At 41.0% G+C, this 12941-nt stretch overlaps 1 protein-coding gene across 1 annotated transcript; it reads right to left on the minus strand.

The window, feature by feature from the left end:
* Positions 1-1004: 1004 nt before the first annotated feature.
* Positions 1005-10323, minus strand: LOC309804583 (granzyme A; the record flags this gene model as incomplete). The annotated part of the gene is made up of 5 exons (XM_082622005.1): positions 1005-1157; positions 2469-2741; positions 6449-6590; positions 8391-8538; positions 10263-10323. 5 exons carry the CDS (start codon positions 10321-10323, stop codon positions 1005-1007), a joined length of 777 nt encoding a protein of 258 aa, XP_082478131.1.
* Positions 10324-12941: the final 2618 nt, after the last annotated feature.

Genomic DNA, 12941 nt, shown 5'->3' on the forward strand with positions numbered 1-12941 from the left:
GCAGACGTAGAGAATGGACATGTGGACATAGTGGGGATGGGGAGGCTGGGACGAATTGAGAGAGTGGCATGGACATATATACACTGCCATGTGTAAAATAGATAGCTAGTGGGAAGCAGCCGCATAGCACAGGGGGCTCAGCTTGGCACTCTGTGATGACCGAGAGGGGTGGGATGTGGGTGGGGGGAGGGAGGCTCAAGAAGGAGGGGATATATGTATACATACAGCTGATTCACTTTGTTGTACAGCAGAAACTAACACAACGTTGTAAAGCAATTATACTCCCCCCAAAAGAGAATAACATAGAATGAAGCTTAGTGCTTGCATGTATAAATTGATTAGCTAAGGCAAAATACATATCAAGATACTGGCTGGACTGTGGCCTATTGGTCTATGAAATTTTAGTCTACTTGTAATTAATAAATGATGCAATTGCTCTGAACTATCTCTAACCTCAAATTCCAAATTTTCCAACTATCTAAAACACACATTGCATCTTTCCCACTGTATTTATAATTAGAATTTTTGTAAAAAGTTAAACTACACAGAAGCATAGAATAAGAAGTGAAAAATCCCTCTTTATCTCTGTCCTTATTCCAACATGGAATAGAATATCAGGCTCTAAATTCCTAAGGCCACAAATATTTTGGAGTTTCATTTGGAAGAAAGAAGAATATTCTAAATTTCCCTGAGATTGACTTCCTTTTAAGGATGAACACAAAAGTGACAGTCCTCAAATTCTGAATAAAACAGAGAATCACTGAACTGGGGAACTTTTTCTCAAGGGAAATCTCTTGCCATGGATAGAGAACATGTGATGAATCAGTCTTCACTAATCATGGAAGAGTGAAGGCAGGAGGTTATTTCTTTCATTGCTGATTTTATTTCAGACAGGCTGTCATTTGTACACAAGGTTAAGAGGGTTGTGAGGTGTTTCTTCAGATAGGTCAAGTTAAAACCCCCTTTACTTGGTTACCTCAATTTTCTACTTTGAAGAAGAAATGTTATATGGCTCCTGCAATGGTTTTCTTTATCCAGTTGAGGTATTGTCTGGTAAGGAGAATGTAGACGCCAGGCTTCTGGGGGTTACCACACTTCCCAAAGGAAGTGACACCTCTGAAAATATTATCACATATCAGAGGACTTCCAGAATCCCCCTGGAAAAGAAAGTCATATGTTTTAAACAGGAATGTTTTCAAAGATATTTACTTACCTTTTTAGTCATTCATTTATTCACTCATTCGCTCACACATTGTTTCTCTCTTTCCTTTTTAAAGGCTAATTGTATATCTCTTTTTATTAATTGTCTGCCCTCAGCATCAATTAACACAGATTTGTTTATATTTTCCGATCATTTTCATTTTGAAAAAGGCAATTCTGGAGAAGATGTACAAACCCATTTTCATCAGTAAAACAAAGAAAGAATAACAAAGGAAGCCTTTAAAATAATTGTGAAAAATAATTGTCTCCTTCACTTGACCTGTATCCCCTTTTCTTGGTCAGTAGATGTTAGGGGAAAAAACTGAATGTAGGGGCTGCCTGAAGGCATGAGATGGGATATGAGTCACTCCCTGCTCTGAAGGTGGACACGGGTTAAGCCGTCTCAGACCAAGGAGTACTTGTGATAGTTCAAACAAGTTTTAGGGATCTTTTCCAGTTTTCATCAGCCCTCATTTCATGTTCTCTCTGACCTTGCAAACCACTTCCGGATCATGAGTTCCAAATAGGGCCAAACCGTAGTCAAGCACATGGAAAGGCAGAACAACGCAGGAGTTGGGAATCAGGTGGCCCCAGTCTAAATCCAGGTCCACCCCACTGAGAGCCAAGTTATCTAACTTGGGGAAGTAACTTTCTAAGCCTTAATTTCCCTATCTGTAAAATAGAGTTGGTAATAATAGTGTCTATCCCATGGGGCTATTTGAGGATCAAGTGGCATAGAGTATAGAACTTGATATAGTTCCTGCCATCTGATAAATGCCAGCTGATGTGATCTGTTTTTCTTTTTTGGGGTGGGGGAGGGTACGCGGGCCTCTCTTGTGGCCTCTCCCGCTGAGGAGCACAGGCTCCGGATGCGCAGGCTCAGCGGCCATGGCTCACGGGCCCAGCCACTCTGCGGCATGTGGGATCTTCCCAGACCGGGGCACGAACCTGTGTCCCCTGTATCGGCAGGCAGACTCTCAACCACTGTGCCACCAGGGAAGCCCGATGTGATCAGTTTTGAGAGGGCTGAACAACATCCATAAGCGGTGGTTAAATGGGATCCTGATTGTTAGGAAAGAGAGAAGATTCCCTGGGCAGAATGTTTCCCTTGAGACAAAGGAGCACACACCAGCTCAGTGTCAAGCTGACGTTCTTGCAGGCCTCACACATAAAAAGTAATAATGATAGTCTGCCCTCTTGTTCCTAGGCACTCTATTTAACCTGATTTCCTATAGCCCCCAAACGGTTAAAAGTTTTAATTTACTTACTTCACATGAATCATCTTCACCTTTTCTACCACCAGCACAGATCATACTGAGATCAATAACTGGATTAAAATTATAGTGCTGGGCATCATTGCATATTTTCCTATCTATCACAGTAATGTTGGCTTCTCTCAAGACATGTGAAATTTTGCACACAACTTTTTTGTTTCTTCCCCATCCTGCCACGTGACACTTGGTGTGGGGTTTGACATCGTCTCCTGTTTTTGGTAGCTGAAGTATTCCTACAGCTTTGGTCATAGTTGCTTTACCATCCAGCTAGAAAAGAGACAGGAGATGCAGTTTTAGGGAAGGATAACAGTAACCAAACCCAGAAAACAGCTCTGACTGAAATAGACATCTTGCTTATTTAGCATGTTCTTACGAAGGACATGGCCAAAGTCCTGTTCCAACCTAACTGACCATCAGTTACTGATTTTTTAAAAGTCACAGCACACCTTTTCATGCATGTTTTGCTAGGCTAGTCTAGATGAACTGCAGTCCAGTTGACCTGTCAGTGATGAAATTATGTAGGTGTTGGCTGACAGTTCTGTGGTTGAAAAGCTGTATTGGAGAGTGCAATCATTATTTTATTCAAGTGGTCTTAGGTTTGTGAACTGACTGGTACTAAGACCAATGGAAGGAAGCCAGGGCTCCAGGTGCAGTGGGGCGGGGTGGGAAAGGGGCCAGTGTCCTCATTTTCCATGTGGAAATGTGGCTTCCCCGCTTCTGAGCAAGTGCTAACCAGCCTAACTGCCTTTGGGGGCTCACCCACACTCTGCCCTTTTCTTTGATTCGCTAAGCTCTCTTCTTGGCTCACCACCTTGCTTTCTCTCTTTCTGAAAAGTCAAGGCAAGGAGAGCAGGGAGTGTGATCAAGGTTGAGTAGAGGGTAGAGGAAGGTAATTCTACTTCTTTCTTTTCTTCTTGCCTCAAGCTGTAGGGAGTCCTGGTATTACAGACCTTCTAAAAACGTAGGAGCACAGCAGCAAAGGTTACTGTCACATTCCTATCACTGCATGGCTTTCAGGCCCCACTTCCTGACGTTAGACAGTCCCCACTCCCTCAGTGCCCACTCTGAGTTGGTGTGCCCAACCCTTACCCTGCTAGCATTTAGAAAGTGAGATGGCCATAGTCTAAAATCTCTCCATAGAACATGACTTCAAATGCCTACATGCAACGTCTCTCCTCTCCTACTCATGCTTTCTCACAGCCTTCATGCTTTTTATCTGGTTGGATGGACAAGGAGACAGGAGAACCCCCAGAAAGGACTTCAGGTCTGAATGAATGGATCAGAATCGGAGTCGGGATGCATATGTTTGTAAGTAGCTCTCCTGGGGTCAGGCACACACAGCAGTGATGAGCACATCGGTAGGTTTTAACCGTGGAAGGTTGACCGCAGGGAGGTCCTGATGCCCTCTTCACGAGTTCTCTAGCAACATCAGCCCACTGGCCACAGTGTCAGAGGTGAGAGGGAGTTTCTTGACTTTACTTCAAGGCCAAGATCCCCTCACACCCCCTACTCACCCCACACTATTGTAAAGGTAAGATTTTTAGTTCCTGAAGGGGACTTGACAACAGCCACCACTTTCTTGAAACCTGAGCGCAGAATCTCTTCTCTTGATGACCTTTGCCACTGTCTGGCTTAATTCCATCCCTTATCCAAAATTATTCAGGAAATATTTATGGAGGGCCTACTATGTACTAGGAACTATACTACCTGGTACAGGGCATACAAATAAAAAGACAAAAAGTATCTGTTCTTTGAAGCTTACATTCCAGCGAGGGGAGCAGACAAACAAACGAAGGTACATCAGAAGTGTGTGCTGTCCATCATCGGATGAATGGATAAAGAAGATGTGGCACATATATACAATGGAATATTACTCAGCCATAAAAAGAAATGAAATTGAGTTATTTGTAGTGAGGTGAATGGACCTAGAGTCTGTCATACAGAGTGAAGTAAGTCAGAAAGAGAAAGACAAATACCATATGCTAACACATATATATGGAATCTAAGAAAAAAAAATGTCATGAAGAACCTAGGGGTAAGACAGGAATAAAGACACAGACCTACTAGACAATGGACTTGAGGATATGGGGAGAGGGATGGGTAAGCTGTGACAAAGCTAGAGAGAGGCATGGACATATATACAGTACCAAACGTAAGGTAGATAGCTAGTGGGAAGCAGCCGCATAGCACAGGGAGATCAGCTCGGTGCTTTGTGACCACCTAGGGGGGTGGGATAGGGAGGGTGGGAGGGAGGGAGATGCAAGAGGGAAGAGATATGGGCACATATGTATATGTATGACTGATTCACTTTGTTATAAAGCAGAAACTAACACACCATTGTAAAGCAATTATACTCCAATAAAGATGTTAAAAAAAAAAAAAGAAGTGCGTGCTGTGGAGAAAAACCGCAGGAGGGACGTAGGCCAAGGAGTGCCCTCTACTGGGCACGGGAGGGAATTGCCTTTCCCTGCCCAGGGAGGGGGACTGGAGGGAATTAGAGTATGGGTGAGGAGGGGTGACCTGAGAGAGAGGCCCAGCCTGAGAGTCTCAAGGCAGATAGTACGGGGGTCACTGATAAGTATTGGGGAGCAGGGAATGTGGGGAGTTTGCCAGAAACACATGGCACTTTAGGACCCTCTCTTTACTCCTACTGATGAGAGTGTATGGATCCCCTGAGCATCCTCTTGACTCCTGCTAGGGAAGTTCCTCATCAAGCCCCTTTGGACAAGTGTGAACCTCAGCTCACACTCTGCCTTCCAGTTCTGCTTTTTCTATTATACTTTCTGCACAGCAGCCAGATAATCCTTCTAGAAACAAGTCTGATCATGTCACTGCCCAGCTTAACACACTTTCGCATTTCCTTCCCCATAAAGTTCAAACTTCTTCCCATGGTCCACAATATCTGGGTCCCCTCTTTCTCAAATCTCATGATAACTTCCCTTTCTTCCCTTCTTCTTCCAAATGCATTTTCCAGAAAGACTCCTCTTATACACACAGCTCTTCCTGCCTGAAAGGCCCTTTCCTCCTTCTTTCCTCCTAACTCCTGCACCTTCTCTAAGAAAGCTTCCCTGACCGCCTGGACACACCATGTGCTCCCGTAGAGTCCCCTTCTTAGTCATCTCCATCACCGATGAGTCACATACCACCAGATCAGAGCTGTTGATATATTTGTCTGTCTCTCCCACTAGACTGTGAACACTTTGAGAACAGAACCTATTTATCTCATGAGGAAGGGAAAAGCTTACTGGCACTCACAGCTGGGCCATGATTCTTCTTGTTGATCACGAACACTTGTCATAGAGCACCAATATCAGGCAGGGTGAGCCTCAAGAAGGGAGCAAAACCCAGGCCGCTCTGCAGTCACGTTTGAGTACAGGCAAAAGCAAGGTCATTGTGCCCACTACAAAAACGATCAAACGCCCCCTATCGGCTAAAATGAGTGATTGCTGCTTCTTATCAATCACAGATTTAGCCTCCTAGATAAGTAAGCTTCACTGAGATACTCAGTCATAGAATTACCCCACTTCCTGAGAACAGTCAGTTCAGAGCAAACTCCTACTTCCTAGAACCCTCCCCCTCATCTGACAGATCCTAGGATAAGCCCCATCTAACACTCTCTTACTGAGCCACCCTATGGTTCCTTAGGGTGTACAGTCTCCCTTGCTGAGCAAGAATCAATAAATGCAACTTGGTTTGTCTGCAGTTGAGTTGCTGGTGGCATTACCACTTTGGATGGACAGGTCTTACCACAGTAGGACTTCTGTCAATATCTGTTAAATTGAACTGAATTCCAAGAGGGTGAACATCTGGACAATTGCACTGGGTCCCAGCTGTAGTTCTTACCCCTACATCCTGGCACTAGCCAACCACTGGCTATGAGGCCAGTGTGTAAAAACTAGTTTCAGGTTAAACTGACCAAATTTCAAAATTTTGCAATTTCAAAATAGTTATTGAAAAAAAAAACCCATATTTACCTGAAGGAGTTGAAGATCCCCTTCAAATGTCTGTGGATTGAAGCATGGATGGGGAATTGCCTTTTTAATGGAAAATACTTGGTCATATTTCTCTTTATGGGAGGTAGAGTGGGCCCCAAGAATAACTCGAGGATTGCCTTTCCTGGAAAAAAACAAGGACGATGTATCATTTATGTGAGAGAATAGATGAAATTAAGCATGAACTTAATGTATTAAATCTGACCAGTTATTTCAGATGGTTTCCTATTTATAAACAAGCACAGCAAGGCAGGGGGGAATTTATGAGGTTTTTTTCTTTTGGTGTTTTAGTTATTTTTATTTTTTATTTTTTTGCGGTACGCGGGCCTCTCACTGTTGTGGCCTCTCCCGTTGTGGAGCACAGGCTCCGGACGTGCAGGCTCAGCGGCCATGGCTCACGGGCCCAGCCGCTCCGTGGCATGTGGGATCTTCCCGGACCAGGGCACGAACCTGTGTCCCCTGCATCAGGAGGCGGATTCTCAACCACTGCGCCACCAGGGAAGCCCTGTTTTAGTTATTTTTACCTAAAACTCCCAAGACATGTGTTATCTTAGGTGCTTCAGCTTCACATCTTTTCAAAGAAGAAGCAACAGGAGAGAAATCCCAGGTCTTCTGGCAGAGGCAAGAGCATTGGTTGGCAAGGCCTATGGTTTGTGTCACATAGATTGGCAAGCTATGCTTGGGTGCTGACCAAAGAGGACTGCCACAGGAAGAGGAGCTGCCAGATTCTCCATCTGCCTTGGATTTGTGGAATCAACACCTAATGGAAGAGACTCAACCCAAAAACCAGAGACTAAACCTAAGAGTGAGAGCAGAGGTAGTGGGTTTGCTTTTCTGTGTTTCAGGGAGACAGTGTACCTTGCTTAAGTCTTCAAAGATGACAAAGATGGAAAAGAGTCAGGCTTTTAATAGGTAAGACTGAAGAAATGAATCGATTTTATAGTGAAATTTTAAAGCTGAATCTAAACACACACACACACACACACACACACACATAGGAGCAAATAAACTGCTAGCCGCCAAGTCTAGTTGGTGAACCTAATGATAGCTAATCTGGGAGAGGTGGGCACAAGCATTTCTTGATTTGCCCGACAGACTTTGCACCAAGTGGGTCTGTTAATCAAGAGTGCCAGTGGTGATCTTCACAGTGTACATTGTGCTGAATTTCCTACTTGATAAATTCTCATTTGATACAACAACATAATGCAGATCTCTTTTGATCTTCTTTGTGGGAAGCTAGTTTTTAAGTCTCTTCTTTTATTCATGCAATTTATGCAAAAGTGAGCAGGGAAATAGTAGGTACCAACAACAGGTACTGATAAAGAAAACAGCAGCATATCCTTGTGATAAACGTTATTTTGACTTTCAAATCACAATTAGGAAAAACATTAGTTTGAACCATAGGAAATGGTTATTTTGTAAAGTCAAACAGTTAAATATCAGTAATTTCTATGGTTCAATCTAATATGTAGCACCATGGGACAAAACTAATTATATAACAGTAAGTAAATCACTTGTAATCATAGAGAACACTTAATTTGCTCAACTGTGTAAAATATACTTAAGGAAAAAGCCTGCAACAAAATATAGCAAAATATTAACAGTGATTGTGTAAAGTTGATAAGATTATGAGTGCTATTTCTCACCATTTTGTTTTTCAAAATGTTGATAAGATTGGTATTTATAGTGAAAAAAAATTTTAAATAATATGAGAAAATGGTCATGCATTTCAATTTTATTCTATAGGATCTGGCCTTTGCTTATAGAGATAAACATAATAATAGTACATATCAGTGAATGTGCTTGCATACTTTCTTCTCCATCCCTACCTAATTTTGGTTTTGGACTTCATTTTCACAGCCCCTGTCCCCCCCACCCCACCCCCCAAACTGCCTGAGAATGAGAGGAGCTCAGAATTACTTACAGGTTACAGTGAGCAGCTGTCAACACCCAGTTTTCTTTGATCAAAGCCCCTGCACAGACTTTCAGCCCTTTGATTAGAGCCATGTAGCGTCTTGTGTGAGGTGGCACTTCTTTTCCTCCTATAATTCCCTCACAGGATACTGGAAAAACTAAAAGAGTGATCCAGAGTGAAATCCTATCTTACCAAGTCATGCTTCCCTCTGAAAAGCTCTGATATAATGAATAGATCCAGATCGAGTACATAGATGTGCACTCTGTGTCAGGGAGAGAAGATCAAATCAGTCCAGGTGGCACAGAGTTTTTAAAATTTTCCATGACAGCTCTGTATAATAGCATCTTGAACTTAAACGATCTTCTCTTCCTCAAGAATGCAAAACACCTTTAACATAATGTCTGTCTCCTTCCTATCCCTGGGAGGTAGAAAATGTCAGGCAATAGAGTCTCTTTTCTTAAAGCTCAAAAAGCAAAAAGATTGAAGACTTAACATCACACAGTAAGAGCAGATTGGGGAGAAACCCCATTCTCCTATTTCTGCCATTATTAATCTGTTCACTTCCCATTACAGGCTGCATTGTCTCAGTCTTTGGTTGGACACTGTGTTATTGACCTTAAAAATCTCACAGTGTTCCATGGTGAGATTATTATTTGGAATGATGGTTTAGTAAGTTATATTAAATTCCAAGAAAAAAAATCAACAACTATAGTAGCAATAATAATGAAAGCATCTATGATTTACCAGGCACTGGTTAGTTTCAGACACTGGTTCTGATGTTTGCTACAATGCAAGGTGGGTGTTATTATTCCCATGTAGAGATAAGGAACATGAAGTTTAGACAGGGCAGTTACCTCGCCCAAGTTCACACAACTAATAAATAACAAAGCAGTCTTCTAATACAGTTCCGCATCATGAAAAATCATACTCTTTCCACTGTGAGGTACCGTTTGCCTAAAGTAGTGGCTCTGTACCTTTGTTAGTTTTGAAATATAGAGCCATTTGAGAATCTGATATAGTACTGACACACAGATGCATGTAAATATTTGCATACAGTTTTGGGAGAGTCACAGACTTCTTGATGCCCATCCATGGCCTTGAAGGAGCTCATGGATCCCACATTAAGAATCCCAGCTCTGAAGGTATCATTGAGCTATAAGATATCATAGTGTGTGGTTAAGAACGTGAACTCTGGGTTCAAATCCCAGCCCTACTACTTACTAGTTGATGACTTTAGTAAATGGACTTAACCTCTCTGTGCCTTGGTTTCATCATATATAAAATGCGCTGATAACAATGATACTTAAGAAGAGTATAAGTAAACCACATAGAATACTGCTATACTTCATTGTAAGTTTTATGCAGTGTTGGCGCGTGCACACACATACACACACACAGTTCATTAGATTATTTTACATTGATGTTATTGCTTTCTTCACCACCCCCACTGCTGGAAATAGGCACTCACAAATACCTTCTGAAAACCAAAGTTTTAAGATTTACCTGAGAGCTATGACTACTCAGTTGTATCTGTATGACCGAGCCCTCCAGTTAATAAGTCATCTATCCATCCCCAATTTAATGGCTTTGTTGGTTTTTCACTTGAAGGTTGAGCTCTGTAGATCTGGCCTGAATTTATGATAACCTCCAGATATAGTTAATGCTTTCATATTTTTGCTGTAGGCACAATAGAGTATGTTTTCATCTTAAAAAGCCAATATACCATTTAGATAGCAAAGAAAAAAGGTAACATGAAAAATTATTGGAAATTAAGTTGTGATTTCTTTTTCCCTTTTACATAATATTAAACAAAAATTAAAGCAATATAAAATTCTATTTTCTTATAAGCAAAACTAAAAAACATATGGAAATATGTCTTACCTCCAGGAATTAGAAGGAGACACATGCCAGTGGGAAAAGAGAAAAGGAAAGGAATTTTCATGGCTTCTGTTACTCACATATGGAGACTATTTGGTTTCAGGTACTGACTTAGTAATATATAATGAAACACAAAGGATGTGGGTTTTTTCTTTTTATCTTTCTCTGCTATGTGGCTAAAGAGTTTGGTATTTTATTACTGGAAAACATAGCTTTATTTTAGAGATGGTGTGGTTACTTATTTGTTTCACATTTCCTTCAGGGTTAGACCTTTCCTACCTTAAAGGGTAAATGTGAAGTCATGGGGACTCTTTCATTTTTATTTATTATTATTATTATTATTATTATTTTTAATACATCTTTATTGGAGCATAATTGCCTCACAATAACATGTTAGTTTCTGTTGCACAACAAAGCAAATCAGCCATGGGGACTATTTTAAATTAAGAACACTAAATAGAAAATTGCTCTTCTTTGGCAACTTTTTTGCTTTCAAATATGAGTTTATTTTAAAAATCTGAGAATTCAAGTCTATATAAGAAATTATTTTGAAATAACATCTTTAAACCTATTCTAGTGGGGGAAAGGACAGATATTTGATGCATTCATTGTTGAGATTGCTGGGTAATCATCAAGGGAAAACTGAAGTTAGATTCTTAAAGCACACCATTCAACTATAAAAACACTAAATGAAGGTACAGATATTCACACACATGTAGAAATGAGAAAGAGACTTTGAGATGTGACATCAAAGGCAGAATTTGTAAAAGATTGGTAGATTCAATGATGAAAAATTGAAGTTTCTGTACCTTAACACAGCAAACACAAAGCCAAATTGCAAACATTTTCAATCTATGTGACACAAATGGATATTTTTATAAAGCAATAAGAAAAGATGAACACCTGAAAAGAAAAATGATCAGAGAATTTGAACAAGTAATTTACAAAAGAAGAAATAAAAATGGCTCCTATATTCCTAACCTATGGAGGAATGCATAATCACATAGCACAAGTTATCTGTAATAAAAATGCAATTTAAAACATTTAGGTACATTTTTGCCTGTCAAATTACTAAAAATTAAAAAACACAAAAAATACTCTCTGTTGTTGGAAATTCTCATGTGTTGATGGTATTTCAAACTGCTGCTATCTTTTTGGAAGGCAATACATATGAAAGGGTTGTTAAATTTTGCATGATCTTTGTTGACTCAAGTCATGTTTATGATTCATAATTTAAAAAATTGTGAAATTTAGCAATAAGGAGCTCCATTGCATTATTGTTCCTAATGAGAAAAAGTTGAAAATAATCTAAATGCCCCCAAGTAAGGAATTAGGTAAGCATATTAGTTTCCCATTGCTGCTGTAACAAATTCCTGCAAACTTAGTGGCTTGGAACAATACAAATTTATTATTTTACAGTTCTGTAGGTCAGAAGTCTGATGTGGGTCTCCCTGGGCTAAAACCAAGGTATTAGCAGGGCTGCATTCCTTTCTGGAGGTTCTAAGGGAAAATCCATTTCCTTGCCTTTTCCAGCTTCTAAAGGCTGCCAGCATTCCTTGGCTTTTGGCCCCCTTCCAACTTCAAAGACATCAATGGCTGGTGGAGTCTTTCTCATTCTGACACTGACTTTCCTTCTGCCTACTACTTCCACATTTAAGGACTCCTGTGATTACATTGGGCTCACTCTGATAATCTCCCTATTTTAATGTGAGCTGATTAGCAACATTAGTTTCATCTACAACCTTATTTCCTCTTTGCCAAGTAAACTAAGGTTCATAGACTCTAGAGATTAAGATGTGGGCAGCTTTGGGTGGGTGGGAACATTATTCTGCATATCATAGTAAGTAAATTATGATTAATTTGTACAACCATTCTGTGCAACCATTAAATAGCATGGAAAGTGATCACAAAAATATTGCTGTATCAGACACCTCTTGTGTGTCACCACAGATCCCCTTGGCCACATGTAATCCATGGACCTTGGGACTTCCCTGGTGGTCCAGTGGCTAAGACTCCATGCTCCCAATGCAGGGGGCCCAGGTTTGATTCCTGGTCAGGGAACTAGATCCCTCATGCATGCTGCAACTAAAGATCCTGCATGCCGCAACTGAAGATCCTGAGTGACACAACTAAGACCTGGTGCAGCCAAATAAATAAATAAATAGATAAATAAATAAATATTTTTAAAAATCCATGGACCTTGGCCACTCGTTCTTCTCCACCTACTCTGTGGAGATCAATTCTGCATGGCCTTGTACCATCTTGAGCACCACCTGACAGCACCTTGCCTCATGCCTGCATGATACAGCTTTTGCCTCCCACCACTGGACTCCACTGCTGCTGCTGAGATCTAGGGTATGATGCAGAAATGTAGGGGAATTCAAGCCTTTTGGGGAAATCTATTGATTAGTAGGAGATGGAATCTAGTTGATAAATAAGCTATTCTTTGAAGCACTAATTCTTAGAGTTCTTGGAAGATAGTCTGAGTAATTAGTTGTGCCTGACGCCAGGAGGTTTCCTGTTCAGCCATGCACCTTTGTATTGTGCTTCTCAACACTCCTCTTTTCTCCCTTCACACCACCTGCTGCCCCCTTCTCAAGTATTTTGATCTCTAAGACAGTGGTAGAACATAACTTCTCCCCTCCGGGAGCTCAGGCTGACAGTTGGGAGTGGCACTAGGAG

The sequence above is a fragment of the Mesoplodon mirus genome, assembly GCF_964341445.2.
Source record: "Mesoplodon mirus genome assembly, chromosome: 5".
In the NCBI taxonomy this organism is placed as follows: domain Eukaryota; kingdom Metazoa; phylum Chordata; class Mammalia; order Artiodactyla; family Ziphiidae; genus Mesoplodon; species Mesoplodon mirus.